The sequence below is a fragment of the Talpa europaea genome (genome assembly GCF_964194135.1).
Source record: "Talpa europaea genome assembly, chromosome: 9".
Classification (NCBI taxonomy): Eukaryota; Metazoa; Chordata; class Mammalia; order Eulipotyphla; family Talpidae; genus Talpa; species Talpa europaea.
This window is the reverse complement of record NC_140076.1, coordinates 6279934-6297549: the sequence shown is the minus strand read 5'-3', so window position 1 is coordinate 6297549 and position 17616 is coordinate 6279934. Positions and strand designations below refer to the sequence as shown.

At 42.8% G+C, this 17616-nt stretch overlaps 1 protein-coding gene across 3 annotated transcripts in view; it reads right to left on the bottom strand.

Moving 5' to 3' along the window:
- VPS13D (vacuolar protein sorting 13 homolog D) overlaps positions 1-17616 on the bottom strand; it is a gene marked incomplete at both ends in the record, with an annotated part of 199174 nt that overhangs the window by 81754 nt on the left and 99804 nt on the right. For all 3 annotated transcript variants that reach the window (XM_084243705.1, XM_084243706.1, XM_084243707.1), the window contains 7 exons: positions 496-592; positions 1394-1543; positions 6552-6701; positions 7481-7597; positions 9194-9373; positions 11779-11887; positions 12772-12935. In XM_084243705.1, the coding sequence (XP_084099831.1) occupies positions 496-592; positions 1394-1543; positions 6552-6701; positions 7481-7597; positions 9194-9373; positions 11779-11887; positions 12772-12935 (967 nt within the window). The remainder of the gene's footprint in view (positions 1-495; positions 593-1393; positions 1544-6551; positions 6702-7480; positions 7598-9193; positions 9374-11778; positions 11888-12771; positions 12936-17616) is intronic.

Sequence of the window (17616 nt, the reverse complement as noted above, 5' to 3'; positions counted from 1 at the left end):
TTACAGTAACCAGACACCTTGTAATTACATGGAGGCATAAGGGCATGGACCTAAGAAGTTAAGAAGTTGAGGCTAGCCAATTTTTTTTCTCAACTAAACCAAAGGATGGGATTTCTGATTCTTGGTCCTGAGTCTGTTTAATAAACAAAGTCAGGAAACAAAGAGGATTGCTAAAGGACTAGCATCATTTCTGTTAGCCTAACAAGGTGAAAAAGGAAGAACAGTGTCCTGCTTCCCAACGGCTCACAACTGGGCCCTCCAAAATACCAGGACGCTCAGAGAGGCCTTCCTCATTCACAGATACAGCCCGTCACCTGTGAAGAAGCGAAACTCTGAAAGGCAACAAGTGAAACACGAACCTTGGCTTCCTGGCTCAGGCCAAGAAGTGGAAAGCGAACTTGCCAGTCATCCAGAGACAACCTACTTCCACCAACAGACTGAAAATGTCACCCTTGGGCCAATTCCCCAATATAAATCTAGAACATTCAACTTTACCTGATTCTGCTTGATTGTAGCCAAAGAAACTTAGCAGCTTAAGGAGCAGCTTCTCCTCAATTTGGACGGTGAATCTCTGAGCCGTAACCATCAGGTGCTAGAGAGGAGAGATGCAGATTGACAGTATGAACCCCAGAATGACCTCCTCTGTGTCGCTAAGGCCCAATGATAAGACACGGTTTCTCTCTTCAGGTGATTTATGGGCAAATTGCCAAATCACTTCTGCTCCTGTATCTCTACACTGTTATAGTTACCCAAGGCCCAGCTGTTCAATGGACAAGTCACCATGCTAGTGTGTGGTTCCCAGGGCATCTATGCCCATCAGCCAGGGTGATGCTCAGAAGCAGAGCAGCGAGCCCTGCCGGTCCTGAGTGCACATGGATGGCCTTACGGGTCTGAGGGCCACACGCAGACTTGGACCCATCAGCACTGGTGACAAGGAACCAGAAATATGGGAAGCAAGCCTTGGCCGGGTCCCACTTTCCCAGAGTTTGCTGCTAGAACAGCTTATCCATGGAGTCTCCTCCAGGAAAGAGGGGCCATCACTTTGGAATTACTGCTTTTAATAGACTCCAGCACTTCCACAGTAGGCTGTCCATCACGGGGCTGCCTCTTTCAATGGTGCTGGGTGACTCACGCTGACTAATGTGCCTGAGTCAGACCTGGTCCTGGTCAGTACTGCCGCCAGCAAGGGCATTGCGAACAGATGGCAACTCAGGGCTAAGAGAAGCAACTCCTAGAAATCCCTCCACACCACTTACAACACGTGAACCAGAGCCTATAGGACTCCCTCCCTCGGCTCCCTGCACTGCTCACCTGAGAAGCGGCTGTGAGAGGACGACCACCCACCCACCTGAGAAGCGGCTGTGAGAGGACGACCACCCACCCACCAGCCTACCTTGTAGATGTTGGTCAGCGTGCTCTTGCTGGGGAACTTCACCGCGTTCACCTGCACGGCGGGGCCTGTCTCGACAACCTCGCTCTCGTGGCTCAGGGGAGTCACATACAGCATGAAGGGCTGAGTGGTACCAATGAGCTGATTGTCCACCTAGGACACAAAACAAGCAAAGCAAGACAAACAAGTTGCTCAGCTTTTATTCCCAGGCGGGGTCTCATAATAGGCAGCCACTCAACAGCACCCCTGCCATCTCCCCCTCTCAACAGCAAGCTAGAAAAAATCTGTTCTCATGAAGACCAATCACAGGAGCAGGGTATTAACAAGCTGTACAATACTTGGTGAGTCCAATGTGCAGGCACCTCGCTCGCCACCTCACAAGCATTATCTCATGGTACCTGTGACCTCGAAATTATTCAACCAAGGGCATTGTTGCCGCCCAAACCGCAGCCTCCTGAGGACTAACACTGGTCTCATGTCACAGGTGGCGCCACTCAGGAGCGAGGACCCTGGTTAAAGCTGTGCAGCTAGGCAAGGACAGAGCTAGAGCTTGAATCCAGGTCCACTGACCCCAGGGCTTCAGCATGAAGCAACTGATGCTCGCTCTTGTTCCAAAGTCCTTAAAGTAAGAGAGTTAAACTAGACAATCAGTAGCTCTTATGGCTACCAATGGGAACAGCTGCCTGTCTTCAAGTCACCCCCTTCACTGGGGACCCCAGAGGCATGAGGAACTGCTCTATCTACCCACTCCCTGGCGGTACCACAACTGAGAACATTCCCTGCACATTTAGAAGTTTCTGGATGTCAGGAGACTCACTGCAGGCAGCAGCCACCTCCCCTTCCCATTTTATACCAAAGGGCCACACTAGGAAAGGGAAGAGGAGAGAGAGCATCTGTTGGGGACCTCAAGGGCGCTGTCTACACATCGCCTAACAGATCCCTTATGTTTTCTGCTCTCGGTAGCACTGAGTCCAGCAACTCTTTCAAAAGCAAGGGTGAAATGAAGACATTTTTAGACTTACAAAAACTGAAAAAATTGTTACTGGAAAATCACCACTACAAAAAAAATGTTAAAAGACATCATTCAGGCAGAAGTAAATGGTTACTAGATGGAAATCTAGATCTGCACAAAAAAATGAAGAGTATCTGAAATGACATCTACATGGGTAAATGTATAAGATTATTTTCTTCTTGTTTAAATCTCCTTAGGAGATAATAGAAAAACAATAACACTATTTTGGGCTCTATTGGACTGTTTAGATAAAAATAATAACATTGTGTTTTTGAGTACTATAGTACTCGGTTATAGTACTATAACCATCGATCACGTCTAGGTGATAGTAATGTTCAACTTTAATTTATTTTTGTTGACTTTCTCCTTATTCTATCAATTATTGAGAGTAGTACTGAAATCTTCTACTCTTATTGTGTATGTTCTATTTCTCCTTTCATTCTATTAGTTTTTGATTCATATAGTTTGAAGCCTGGTGACAAGGTATATAAACATTCAGGATTAGCATGTTTTCTTGATTATTTGATTTCTTTATCATTAGAAAATTCACTATCCCCAGTAATATAGTTTTCTCTGTGATCTACTCTATCAGATATTAATTTAGCCACCCCTACTTTAAGACTAGTGTTAGCGTGATAGATCTCATTCCATTTTATTTCTTTTAACCTATTTCAGTGAGTTACTATTAAGTTTCAATGAGTCTACCACCTTACTATTTGTTTTCTATTTATCCTATTTCTACCACCTTACTATTGTTTTTCTCCTTTCCCCCTTTCTGCCTTCTCTTGGGTTAATCAAGAATTTATGATTCCATATTATCACCTTTGTTGGATTTTTTTTTAAAGATTTATTTATTTATACAAGAATGGGGGGTACAGGCCAGAGGTGTGGGAGGGTGAGAGAATTTACCAGAGTCAGAGTGGGGAGCAGAAAAGGCAGACTGAACGAAAACACTACTGAAGGGAGCAGCAGGAGAGACAGGAAAGATCTGCCGTGCTATGTGGGTATCTCCCTGGCCAGCTGGTAATCGAACCCGCGCTGCAAAAGCTGTGGACAGCTCCACAGCGCTGCGCTCAACCCGCTGTGCCACCAGGGAGGCCCCTTTTTTGGATTATTAATTGTAACTGTTTTGTTACTCTAGTGCATGTTTTAGGGTTAAAATTCTTAACAGTCTACACTCAAATAACATTATACTACTTCATGTGTAAGAAAATTTCAGTACTACACTTCCATAACTCCCCTTCCAGACTGTATACTACACTTATCATGCATTTTACGCTAACATGTTACAGACCCAAAAACACAATGTTATTATTTTTATCTAAACAGTCCAATAGAGCCCAAAATAGTGTTATTGTTTTTCTATTATCTCCTAAGGAGATTTAAACAAGAAGAAAATAATCTTATACATTTACCCATGTAGATGTCATTTCAGATACTCTTCATTTTTTTGTGCAGATCTAGATTTCCATCTAGTAACCATTTACTTCTGCCTGAATGATGTCTTTTAACATTTTTTTTGTAGTGGTGATTTTCCAGTAACAATTTTTTCAGTTTTTGTAAGTCTAAAAATGTCTTCATTTCACCCTTGCTTTTGAAAGAGTTGCTGGACATGGAATTCTAGGTTGTCGGTTTTTTTTTTTTCTTTCAGTACTCTAACAATTTTGCTGTCTTCTCACTTGCACTGTTGCCGGTGAGGAGTCAGCTGTCATCCTCACCTTTATTCATTGCATGTAACGTGTCTTCTTAAATGTGGCTACTTTTCTGGTTCTGAGTAATCTGACAATAACAAGTCTTGGAGTGGGTTCATTTGGGTTTGCGTGCATGTGCATGTATGTTTGGGTTTATGTGTGAGCTGCTTATACAGGTATCCCCAGCTTTTTGAAAGTTTTCAGCACACCATCATGCCATGTTTTATGAAGACCTACATTTTCACTAACCAAAAGAAATATGAAGAGGATTTTCACTTTTACAATAAAAAGCATTAAGCAAAACAGAGTTCAGCATTTGCTTTGCAGCAGCCATTACAGAGGCAGGGCACCCCATGCAGTGAGAGTGGCACCTCCAAGTTCCTTCCCTGGAAACTACTTTATACAGGACAAGGATGTATCCTATCATTTCTGCTTTTACTATATGTCGGTGTGAGTTTAGGTATAATGTGCTCTTTGGTATGATACAGTAGCTTATTTTTTGGATCAGGGAGTGCTCAAAAATTTTTCCATATAAATTAACGGTAGGGCCTCCCTGGTGGCGCAGTGGTTGAGTGCTGGGTTGCAAAGCTGCCTGCAGCCTCTGCAGCACTGGTTCAATCCCCGGCTGCCGGGCAAGGGTCCCACAAGGCACACAGACTTCTCCTGCCGCCTGCTGCTCCCTTCGGCAGTGTACCTGTTGAGCTCTCTGCTCAGCAGAGAGCCTGTTCTGTTCTCTGCTCTGTCTCTGGTGAATTCTCTCACCCTCCCGTGCTTCTGACTATACCCAGTGCTTGTATAAATAAACAAATAAATCTTTAAAAATAAATTAATTAATTAACGGTAATTACCTCTTTGCTTTACACCATTTGGCTTACAAAGTAGGAATTCCAACCAAATTCCAACCCAATTCCACCTTCTAACTTCACAAGAACCTGAACCTCTAAATGCTCCACTTTTCATAGGGGGAATAGGAAATCTGTTATTATGGGTTTACAATTTTCATTAAGTTTGAAAAATTTATGGTCAAAATTTCTTTACATATTTTTTCCTGTCCCTTCCTCTCTATATTCTCCTTCCAGGACTTTAATTGTCGATGTATTAGGTAGCTTGAAGTTATCCTGTAGGTCACTGATGCTGTTCTCTTTTGAGGAAGGGATATTTCTCTTTAAGCATTTCATTGTGGACAGTTTTGATTGCCATATCTTCAAATTCCCTTTTTTTTTTTCATAGTGTCATAGGCAATCCCATCCTGTCTATTTTCACTTCATTTTAATATCTAGAAATCTGAGTTTATATCTTCCATGTCTCTACTTAACTTTCTGAAAATGAAGAATATAGTTAGAATACCATCTTTAATGGCCTTCCCTAAAAATTCTATCATCTGTATTAGCCCTGGGAGAATTTCTCTCCCTACTTGTGATGCACAAAATGTTTACATTTTTGGTTATTGAGTATTTCTGGGTTCCACCAGATCTTGAGTTTTGGTCAGGCATACAGTTAAACTACTTGGAAACAGATCAGTCCTTTCACACCTTCCTTTTGTGATTTGTTAGGTATGTCTGTAACAGTGCTCCGCCTAGTGCTAAATTATAGCTCACTGAGAAGGTAAGACTTTCTGGATGACTTTTCCCAAAGTCCCCCACACTATTAGTTTCTCTATTCCAACGTGGGGAACAAGCACCATCCTCAGCCTCTGTGAACAGCAGGCGCTGTTGCGCCTTCCCTCTCAGATGGTTGGTGGTAGTTTCCATCACTCATCTGTCCTCTGCTGCATTCTCGGAGGGCTCCTCTGGGACTCCCCTGGGTTTTCTTTCTGTGCAGCTCCCTTCTCCAAATATGCTCTCCAAGGAGCTCCACCAGTCATGGTCTCCAGGCCTCTCAGTTCTGTTTGCTCGTCATTAACATACTGGGCTCTGTCTCAGTCTCTCCTCCCACTGCCGTGGCCTGGAAACTTTCTTAAGGCAACAAGCTGGGGTAATTGCTGGGCTCACCTCTTTTGTTTCCCAACTCTGTCTTCCTTATCTGTTGTACAGGGTCTTGAAACTGTTGTCTCTGTACTTTATCTGGACTTGGGGGCTGTTTCAGATAAGAGAGTATATCAGAAGCACAAGTTGTATCCTTGTTTTTTCTCCCTGTGATGAGCTTCAATTTCTCTAAATGATGGTTAATTACCTATTGCTCTTTCTGTTGGTATGATGTGAAACCATGGGTCACCTTCTTCCACACTGCCTTGACTAAATTTTCTAAGTTACTGATGGGTTTGCTATTATATTTAGAATTCTGCCAAATAGGAACACGAGATAAATGTAGGTAGAAATAATTATTTTCATAGAATGATTTTCAGAAGGCCATAAGATATTTCCACCAAAACATTATTTAGAATACCAAACACTGGATTCGGTTGGGTCTTCAGCAAGAAAACAAGGCAACTAATGAGTTCTGAACGTCCCCCCCTTACCTGTACATCCTGTATGCTGAGTTCAAGCATATGACTCGTTGCAAGCTGTGTGTAATGCACATTGATTCCTGTAAGACTTGCAAAGACCAGTTCTTCTGGAATTTTATTAATTAAAGACAACCCAATTCCACCTTCTAACTTCACAAGAACCTGAAAGGAAAGCAAAGTATGGTACAAGGTAACAACTGGCTTCAAATTGCCCTACTCTACCTCTGAGCAGATTAGATAGTCACCTTGATGTCTCAAACACCACTAGCTCGCTAGCTGCTGGTGAGCTAACTCCTCTCTAGGCACTCCCACCCCAACAAGAACCCCAGAGTGATAGGTGTAACTTCTACTGGGGCACTGATGACATTGGGCATTTCGTTACGGGAATGTAATTGCTTTGAGAATTTCTCTCCCTCCGTGTGATGCAAGCTCTCAGTAAGTTATTCACCGAACTTCTTTATCATCCAACTCAGAGCTTTATATATGGGTATTTTATTTTTGAAAGTCACTGAATAAATATTGAATAAGCGTGTTTTTTCATGTTCATCTCCTCTTCCTTTTCAAACTTTCACTTTCTTCCCAATGTCCAAACAGGGAGACGAAAAGGAAGATGTCAGTGAACTGGGGTCAACAAACAAACAAAAAACCCACCAATCTCGCTTGCTTCTTCTTGATTTTAAATCCTGTTTAAATTCAAATCATTGAACTTTCTTTATTGTGACTTGACCCTAGCAATATTGTTACATTCTGATCCAACACAGATTCAGCTATCATTTCCATCACACATTCATGTTGTGAAAATATTAAGTCCTGAGAAGCAACACCTATATTTAGAATTCACACAGAGTAGAAAAAGAAGTTCTAAACCGAGAAAACCACAGGGCAAAGTTCCAAACAATTTTGATGATCAAAGATGTCGACCTGCAATATTTAAAACTTACTTCCAATTCTTGCTCTGTATCTGGATTCCTTAATTTCTGCAGCTCTTGTTCAGTAACAGGAAGCTCGTCCACTTCATAAGATGAACGGTTACTTTTCCGCTGGGAGAAATCTGCTATCTGAAGGCAATGAAACACTGTACTAAGCGACCTCAGGCTGCCACAGTGAAACCCACTCCCTACCAAGTGTGTGGGCCAAAGGTCACATAGGATCCACAACCCTATGGGAGTTACTGGCTGCAAAGCACGGCTGAAGCAAACTTGGTGTTAAGTCTATTTGATAAACACCAACCTGTAGGCCTTGAGAGACTCACATAGTGGGGTTAGGCATCTGTAGATAAATCCAAAGTTACAGCCAAGTCAAAATATACAAATCTCAAGATCACTGCGCCGAACTTTTGCCTTGCAAGAAGGGTGCTTTCAAAGCAGTTCTTGGATCACGATACACTATTTCATGAATTCACTGGTATATGTCAACATCCTGTCTTTTCCCTTAGCTCGTTAATTACACCATGACCTGATAAATCCATATCTAGAACATGGATCTCTCCCTGAGATTCAGACCCATATTTGCACTGGTGTCTGGACAACTTCAAGTACATAACACATACTTCTCAAGTCCAAGACTTAACTCCTCTTCCCCCCTGAAGTTTGCCCTGTGTTCACCTCCTTGTGATGTGGATGATCATCCTCCGAGCTGCCCAAATAAGAATCTTGAGTCCTTCCTCTCTCATCCCATTTCATCAACCACTAAATCTCACTCTATTCCTAGGTGAGCTCTTATTTCCGTTCACTTCTCTTCAATGTCCTCCCTGTGCCACTTACTCTACTTCGGGTTACCAAACGCTCCCATCCAGGTCATCACAAGCGCCTCCTAAACGGTCTTTCTCTATCACCAGTTTTACTCCATTCTAATGCTACACCTTTCAGCCAGAGTGAGCAATCTATAAGATGCATTTTTCGTCATGCCATCCCATCTCCCTTTTCCTATACAACCACCATGAAATCTTTAGCATGTACCAGGTTTTTAATGTCCTGGCCCCAGCTGCTGTCTTCATCTTATTTCTTACCATATTTTATGTGCCAGTGGGTCACTCTTTCTTATCTTCAGGCTTTCACATATCAACTTCCCAAATACCGTATCATTCACTTACGATGTAAATTACCGACTACTGTTTGTCTCTCCCCTAGAACAAAAGCTGCAAGCAGGCAGGGGACTTTGTCTGTTCACTGTATATGCTCAGTACCTAGAAGCATATCTGGATCTAATAGGTGCTCAACAAATAGCTGTTGCCCATCCCCATAAATCCAATCTCCTTTCTATACATTCCCCATAACACCCTCCACTCCTACTTTCTTAACAAAACATTTTAATTACCTGATTAGGGATATCATATAGTGTCTTATTCTCAATGCCATTAATATGTCAATTATTTATAAATGAATACATTAATGTGATTTATAATGTTGGTAACAACAATACATATTGTTCTTGGCATTATCTTCTTGAGTTCTTATACTTTTATACTACAGTTTACTTATACTTTAATTCCTGTAACAACTCTGTGAGGTGGGTCTTGTGTGCATTTTCTAAACGAGGATTCCACATCCTCATATTCAGCACAAGTATTTCAATAAATACTTGCTGCGTGACTAACCACTGAGGAGAAAAAACACACACCGAGATTCATGTCAATTTTTATGATAAATTATCACCTGGAGTGCTCTAGTTGGTCCATCTGGGATGACTCTAATGGATAAAATTCCAGAACCAGGTCTCATTTTTTGGTTAGTAAATTGTTGTTCAGGTGGAACTGGCCCCAAAAGCTCCATAGAAGTGTCAGGACCAAGAACGACTTCAGCTCCATCAAACAAACCAGAAAGCCCTCCTTTGGCCTAAAAAACATTATAAAGAAAGACACATAAGAAAAGGCAAAGACAAGAATGCTGACAATTTTGCTTATCACTGAAGGAAGTTACCAGTATGACCCCTCTTTTGGAGGGTTATGGCCAATGTATCACAAAGCAGCTACTATTTTTGCGGCTTTATATATGATGGAAAACAGTAGGATGACTTAGGCATGATGGAAAGTTATGCTGTACGAATTTAAGGAATTATGAGTCATACATAAGTCTAGTAAGAGAGCATATTTGTTAGCAATAACTTCTAGTCATTAAAATAGTATTTTTTAAAACAGTATCTTTTTTTAAATTTTTTATTTATTTATTTATTTTTTTTAATAGAGGCATGTTTATTTCTTTATTTATTTGTTTTGTTTGTTTGTTCTGTTTACACATGCACTGGGTACAGTCAGAAGCACGGGAGGGTGAGAGAATTCACCAGAGCCAGAGCGGGGAGCAAAGCAGGCAGAAGGACCGAAGTACACTGCTGAGGGGAGCAGCGGGCGGCAGGAGAGGTCTGCGCGCCATGTGGGACCCTCCTCAGGTGGCCGGGGAGCAGCCGGGGATCGAACCGGCGCCGCAGAGGCCGCGGGCAGCCTCGCAACCCAGCGCTCAACCGCTGCGCCACCGGGGAGGCCCTAAAACAGTATCTTTTAAAAAAGGACCCAAGATCCTGTTTCTCTGAGGATTCTCACTAGGATTTACTTAACAACTGGCAACATTGTGAAAGCAAAGTATCATCAGTACTATTAAGTACTCCAAAAAGAAGCGAACAAAAAAGGTTGAGAACGACCCCAAACAGACAAATGCTGGGCGGTCAATTCAAATATTCAAAAGATGGTGTTCACAAGAATATGGAGCTGGGGACGCGGTCTGAGGCCCAGGCCTTTGGAGAAGAGGAGCTTCTTGCTATGCACCCACATAAGACGGAAGTCGACAGGACGATGCCACTGGGAGAACAGATACAGCGCTAGAGAAGACAATGGCTAGAAAGCTGACATCCCCTTTGCTAATTTTTAAATATTGAGTAATGAAAAAAGGAAACCTTGAGCTGGGTTTCTATGACAAGTCTCAACATGGAGAAAGCTTCTTATGACTGCTCTAAGTTTAGAAAGAACGGGCATACACCACCTTATAAGGAGAGTGTCAGGAAATGTTTCAATGCCTTCAATTACTTTATTCAGATTAGTAAGAATGAAACACGCTTATTTCTCTAACAAAGACTACACGGCTGGAATACTGTTTTGTGATTGTTATTCACTAGCAGAGAAAAGATGAAATAGATTCAAGAAACAGCAAACATTAGAGAAGGATTTTTTTTGTGGGGGAGAACTCTCCAAGAGAATCAGAATTGCATGGGCTTTAGAAACAAACCAGAAGTTAGGGTCAGACGCGGAACCCACCAATTAAAACAAGTCCGCTTTTGCCTCTAGAAGTCTGAATTGTACTGCTAATTGAAAATCACAAATCCACTCCAGATGTGTGCTTCATGTAAGTAAGCAGCTTGTCTTTGATGAAAAGAGCTCAGGGCAACAGAGATAAAGAAAATAAATCTCATCAAATAGCCGTCAGAGGCTCCACACAGCTCTGCACACTGCCCTGGAGGACCCTCCCCCACTCTGGCAGTGCAGCCTGGTTCCCACCAGGGACAGACACACCAAAAATTCTCTAGCCAGGGCCTGATGTTCTAGGGTTTACCTTTCAGGTAAAATCTGGACCACAACAGAATTGCGCACACACCGTGTTATTCTACTATGTGCCCCAACTTCTCAGGTACCTTCCTACCCACTCAACTGAGATCCATGCTTTCATTCCTGGCCTGAAGCCACAAGGGCAGAATATCTAAAACTTCAGGCAATTTTCCAAACACATATTTGCTTATTTATGTAGTACCTGGAAGAACTTACCAGCGGGTAGCCAGGATGAGGAGAGGAGAGGAAACTGACCAGTAATCTTCATTCTGACATGTGCTACAACAATTAAATGTGTATTTGGGCACCATTGAAAAACGCAGAAATTGAAAGAATGAAGAATATGTAGAGCCTGTGACGATCACGCACTAGCTCACAGAATACTTCACGGAAGACCGTGGCAGCTATTGACTTGGCTGATCTAAAACCAATCCATTTAACTAAATGGTGGGCTGTTAGCTGACATTTTACTTTTTTCCGCTCTTTCATAAAAAAGAAATCTGGATAATCCAAGAAAAAACACCTCATCACAGAAAAGCAGCCATTCTTAATGCCTTTGTCAAGCACCATCTTCAAGACCATGTCCCGTGATAAATACACCCGGGCACATCAAAACACTCCTTTCCCCCTTTAACAATGTATCGTGTGTAACCTCACTGGGGCCTCATTTCAAAGAAGGCTGGCACCAGGGACTTGAAAACCACTGACCTGGACAACCAGCCCATGTAACCCGCAGGTCAGTTTTCCTTCTCGGAAACTCCACGTCTGAGTTGTGCTTCGCCTGCGATCAGGCTTTCTTAGCATCAGTGGTTCATATCTGGAAAAAGGAAAATGCACTCAATCTCCGAATCAAATATTTCAGGCCAAAAAGAACATGAGGATCACAGCTTCTTCTTTCTAAATCCCTTTACACTTAAAATCTAACAGTTGGCGTAAGTAGTATGGCAGTGAGGTATATCTTAGTGAGGAAAGAGAAAAACATAAAATGGAAATTCATGAAAAGGGGAACACAGAGTGACATAAATACGAAAAATTCGTAATTACAATAATACAGGTTCTCATATTCTGACCAGGACAAGTTATCATGTGGGATGAGAAGTGATACCTGCTAAACAGATTTTTAAATCTTTTCAATAATATTTTTCCTGTTTCATTTTCAAATACTTCTATTTTACAATGGTTTAACTTGTAAGTAAGTCACTTTGCAAGTAAATAAGGCATTAGCTGAAAACAAATGCATTGATTTTATGGAGAAACTAAAGTATAACATGCTCAAAGTTAAAGAGTTGATTTAAACTTGAGGAGTTAGTCCTAAAAATACGTGTGATTATTGTCTTAATAAATTTACTTGTTTTTGAAAGACTGAACAAAGTTCTTAGAAAGACTGAAAAATAGGAACTGTTCACTTCTAGGGAGAAAGCAGGGATGGCAATTTCGTTGAAGAGGCCTTCTCTGCTTATGACACGCCCCTGCAGCTGCCAAGGACTTGTCTCACCCACATGAGCAGGCCCATAATAGCACAAACACAATGAAGGTCTACAGCTCATATTTGGAAATGTGACAGGTATCTGTCCTTAAGGAAAACTACAAATATAAAAACACAAATTTGGACTTTGTTCATGGAACTCTCTCACTGGCAAAGATTTCCTGAGTCTGAATGTGAAGGCAATGAACTTGAATCCAAAGAGCACAGAAAACTACCTGTTGTCAGTTACTGCAGCAAGGCCGGCTATATCCAAGATGGCAGAACCCTCGGTGGAGCGGGTGGATGAGGGCTTGCTGGGGTTGTGGGGCACGGAGGAGCCCTCGTGGGCCAGCATGCCTGTTCCAGTCATCCTCCAGAGCTGAGAGCGCTTCCCTGGTTCCTGGTGGGCAGAGACAGAAAGAGTTGTTGTGCGTAACCAGAGTTTCTATTAGGACATCAAGAGCTTCACATATGGGCTAAATACATTCTCAAGTAGAAATTACACTAAAAGAATTTTCTACATTATATAAATGATAAATTCAAACTTTCATTGTTGTCAATCTCTAGTTATATTTAGGATGAAATAGAATAAACTCTTGAACCAACCAACCAAAAATCATGTATCCGTAAATTTTAAAACAAGTTACTCTCAATAAATAAAGCATCTGAGGTTCAGTCTAGTCTCCTATAATGGCTACACTGCTGTGATCCCTGCTGTTCCAGATGGTGAGCCCTGGGTACCTTCACCTTAAAGGGTGACCCAATTACATAAAGTAGATATGACAGTCAATATCTGACTAACTGGCGAGCCTCATAACTGGCAGACAGCCAGAATTTACCAGCAGTCTCCTCCCCACACGTTGTATATAAAGTATGGTTGTACTTAAATATAAAAGTGATTGTATTCAAAGGTGATACTAAGTCGACTGTGCTAACTTTAGATATATTTTCCCCTTAGGAACACTTTAGAAACAGCACTTGACTTCCAGGGCAGCCAATGAAAATCTACAAAGTCCATTACATATAAGAAGTAGTAGCAAGAGCTGTCATAGTGTGGGAGGTAATACCTACTGACCATTCACTACGTGCCAGTGATTGATCCAGAGGATTCACCTGTAGCATATACTATTGCACACATATACTATTGTTATCATTATTTACAGATGAGGAAATTAAAGCTCAGCAAGATAAAGACACTTTTCATGAGCAAATATTAGAATCTCCAGAGTCGGGATCCAGAGCTGACGGGTTGAACCACTCAGCCATATGTTTCTAACACAATCCTCATTCCACTTCAAGGACACCTAACCATTCCCAACACCCTCTCCGTGGGAGAACATGCTCTGGCTGGACCTGTCAGGACCATAACCATTCCCACCACAGCTCCTCCCAAGCCACATTTGTGGGTACCACAAGCTCATCCATGTGCTGTGCCTACAATGGAGAGAAGCTGGTACATTATATTCCGCAGAGTGGAAACTAGCTGAGCAGGCTGAATGCTGCAGTAGATACCAGATTTGAAGCCCAGTACCATGTACTGCCTGAGGGGCCTTGAACAAGGTACTAAACCTCTTAGTGCCTGTTTCCTCCTCTGTCAAAGGGGGAAATTAAGCTCTCCCTTAGGGTTCTTGTGACCAGGTACACAGCAATGCCTCTTCACAGGGGGCGCCTCCATCCACGTTTGCCACATTATTGTGACTATGTCTCTACACGTAGCACTTTGTACATTTTCTCAGCTGATCTTTCTCACAAACCTGGGAGATCAGCAGGCAAATGAGACTCAGGGAGGAATGTGACATGGCTGATATCAGCTATATGTAAGCGACAAGACCAGAAATCAAACCCAGAAAGACACGATGTTCTCTCTCTATGCTATGCTACTGCTTCTGGTGCCCGCGCAAGCATGGAAACGGAGCTGTGCCCTCCATCTGCAGTCCACACACGCTCCCTGCTGTCAACTCTAAGAGAAGTCACCGGTCCACACACCTGAACCACAGGGACCGGCAGGTGTTTGGGATCAGGAGTCAAAGCACAGGTTCCCAGGTGACATCAAGCTTTCACCTTGGATCTGTCTGCCCATACACACAGACTCATCATAGCTGGAAACTACCAGAGATGTCATTTAAAAATGTAAGATGCAACATTCTCCTTCCAGGTCCCTTGTCCCTTGTCACTTACAATTTAGTCTAGAGCTCTTAGATCAAGGTAGGAAGGTCTAAGTCTGTGGGGCTGAGTGTGTGTGGGCATGAGGCACGGGGCCATGGGAAAGTGGTGCTATGGTAGCTCAGCCCAGAGTGGGTGCTAAAGCCCATTGTGGGTGACAACAACATACACGCCAAGTTGCTGGGCAGGGAGCCTGGTGCGGGGAGTCAAGAGACAGAGTTGAGGGGTCCGTGCCTGCAAGGGGGGGCTTGGGAAGGGAGGTCCCGGCATGTGTACCTCAGAGCCCAAGCAAGGTACCGAGACTGAATGCACGTGGGGGTGGGGACTCAGCTGTGCGGACAAAAGATAGGAGACGTCAGGGGAACTGATCATTCAGTAAACACATCCCCAGTGCTGGACAAGGGAGAAAACTTCAATGAACTTTGTGAGGTTTGACTGGAATTGGAAATATTGGTGTGAACTGCTGGCTGTCACTGTACAGAGAGAGATACAGAAATACACGTGACACATACAGCTGTGTACAAGATATGTACCGAGTATGTGTAATGCACACGTGTGGGTGTGAGAGATGTGTACATTAAATCCTAGCTCTATTCTCTGAGGTGCTGGAAACAGCAACACCACAATAGCAGCAAGTGCACCTGGTGGACATGGCTTAGATCTCTAATTTCACCCTTGAAGCAGCAGCAAATCCCAGGAACACTGCAGGGAAGTACAGGTGAGCCCAACTGTGTCAGTAAGGAAGGAAGTGCTCCAGGAATGAGGGTCATGTGTCGAAAGGACACAGAAGGTGAAAGGCGCTCCCGCTGACTGAATACGAGAACTGAGCATCGAAATAAACACCGATACTGAAAACAATGTGACAGGATGATGCCAGGGACTGCACCATCCCCTCTTCACACTCTTCCTTCCTTAGGTCTTATGGCAATTGTGACAGCATTTGGAAACGAGGCTGTTGGACAACAATTAGGTTTAAGTGAGGCCATGAGAGTGGGAGGACCCTTATAAGAAAAGACACCTATGAGATTTGCTTCCTCAGCGCCCATCTGGGGACACAGTGAGGAGGTGGAAGTCAACCAAACAGAAGAGGGACCGCACCAGACATGCAAGGAATACATTCGGGTTGTTTAAATCACCCGGTCTGCAGTGCTTTGTGACAGCAGCCCAAGCCAGCAGACATACACACACCTGCACGCATACATGGAAAACGTGATGAACACAGGATATTTACACAGCCTCAAAGTACAGCTCCACAAAGTATTTACTAGAAACAAAGAAAGAAGAGAAACTTCACAGTGAAGGTTGGCAAACACCACCTCCATCAAGTGCTAAAAGTTACCGTTACCAGAAACAAGTCAATCACAGCATCACTTCCTTAGAATTTCTGCCAATTCTTCTGTAAACTTGAGATTGTTTGAAAATAAAAATAAAAACCCCAAACCAAACAAACAAAAACACAAGATGTCAAGCTCCCCATTCTTGGTTTCCAACTAAAGAGCCTGGGTTCACTTCTCGATGGTGATTCATACAACTCTGCCTGGCCTGATAAGGCTATGTAATTCATTTGTCATGTGTGCTCCCATTTACTAGTTCCATCCTTTGTAAGTGAAATAAATGTAAAAAAGTTGTATAAACAATAAAAATTATACGTAAAGATACCTCTTTAATTTAAAAGAATCTCAAAGCTTGTTCCTATAAGGCATCTCACACATAAGTACAGCCTTACATTAAAGACTGTGATAACTCTTTAAGCAAATTTGAATCATGTGTCTTTGAACTAGTGTGAAATAAAAATACACATACAAGGACTGACAGATTGAAAGATGCATGAACCCTGAAAACGTTAGGCTGAGTGAAAGGAGCTAGTCAGAAAAGACCATTCATAGGAAAGTCCAGAATCAGGACGTCCGTACAATGGAGGGCAGATTAGTGATTGCTGGGGCAGGGGAGGAAGAAGTGGGGGTGAAAGCACAGGAGAGTCTCTTCCTGAAGTGCTGGTAGAGTGCCACAGGCCACGCATATCCGTGGATACACTGACAAAACCACTGAGTTGTGTACTTTAAAGGGGTGATTTGTATGGTACATGAATTACATCTCAATAAAGCCTTAAAAAAAACTGAATTAAAAACAGACACATTCAAGTCACATCTGATTGCAGAATTTGCAATGATTTGAATATCCCCCCCATTTAAAGAACCCCATTAAAGAATCCCCATTTAAAGAACCCCAAGGTCAAGTGAATCATAAGCACTCCTGTGTAAGCGCCACGCCCGGTGCCACTCCAGGTGATGAGAAGCATCCTCTGTCTCCATCAGGACACTTGGTGGGAAGCAGACACCCTCGGTCAGGGCTATTTCTGGACCATGTGATTTACACTGCAAGATCTTCAGGAGCACGTCCCTCACAGAAATGTGCTTCCAGTAATTAAAGTTGGCGATCTGTCTCCTTTACATGAATTTCCACACCTCTGTTCAAAAACATCCTAAGTTTGAACTATCTACTACCGGTCCTTCTAGCATCTGTAGTACTTTTGCACAAATTTTACTCTCTTTCTCGAGATGATGAGCGTAAACATTCCCAAAAGTGACTGGACGAGAATGTCAATATGGCCCTTTTTTCTTTTTGCCAACTCTGCAGTTGGCATAAAAGTTGGGGGGAGGAATTGCAGTTTGGTTATTTTTCCATTGAGCCAAGGGAAAAGTAGATTGGAGGGGGGGTGACACAACAGAAAAATTAAGGAATGAAGAATAGCTGAAGTTTAGAAAAAATAATCACTTCAAGAACTAAGTTCTCCAGAGAGGGCATCAGAGGGGAGGGGCTTGGGATTCCGAGAGCCCATCTCCTGGGACCGCAGGAGGACACAGGCCGAGAGCAAGTCACTCGGCCCAAGCCTCCATTTCAAAACCGATTTGGTTAAA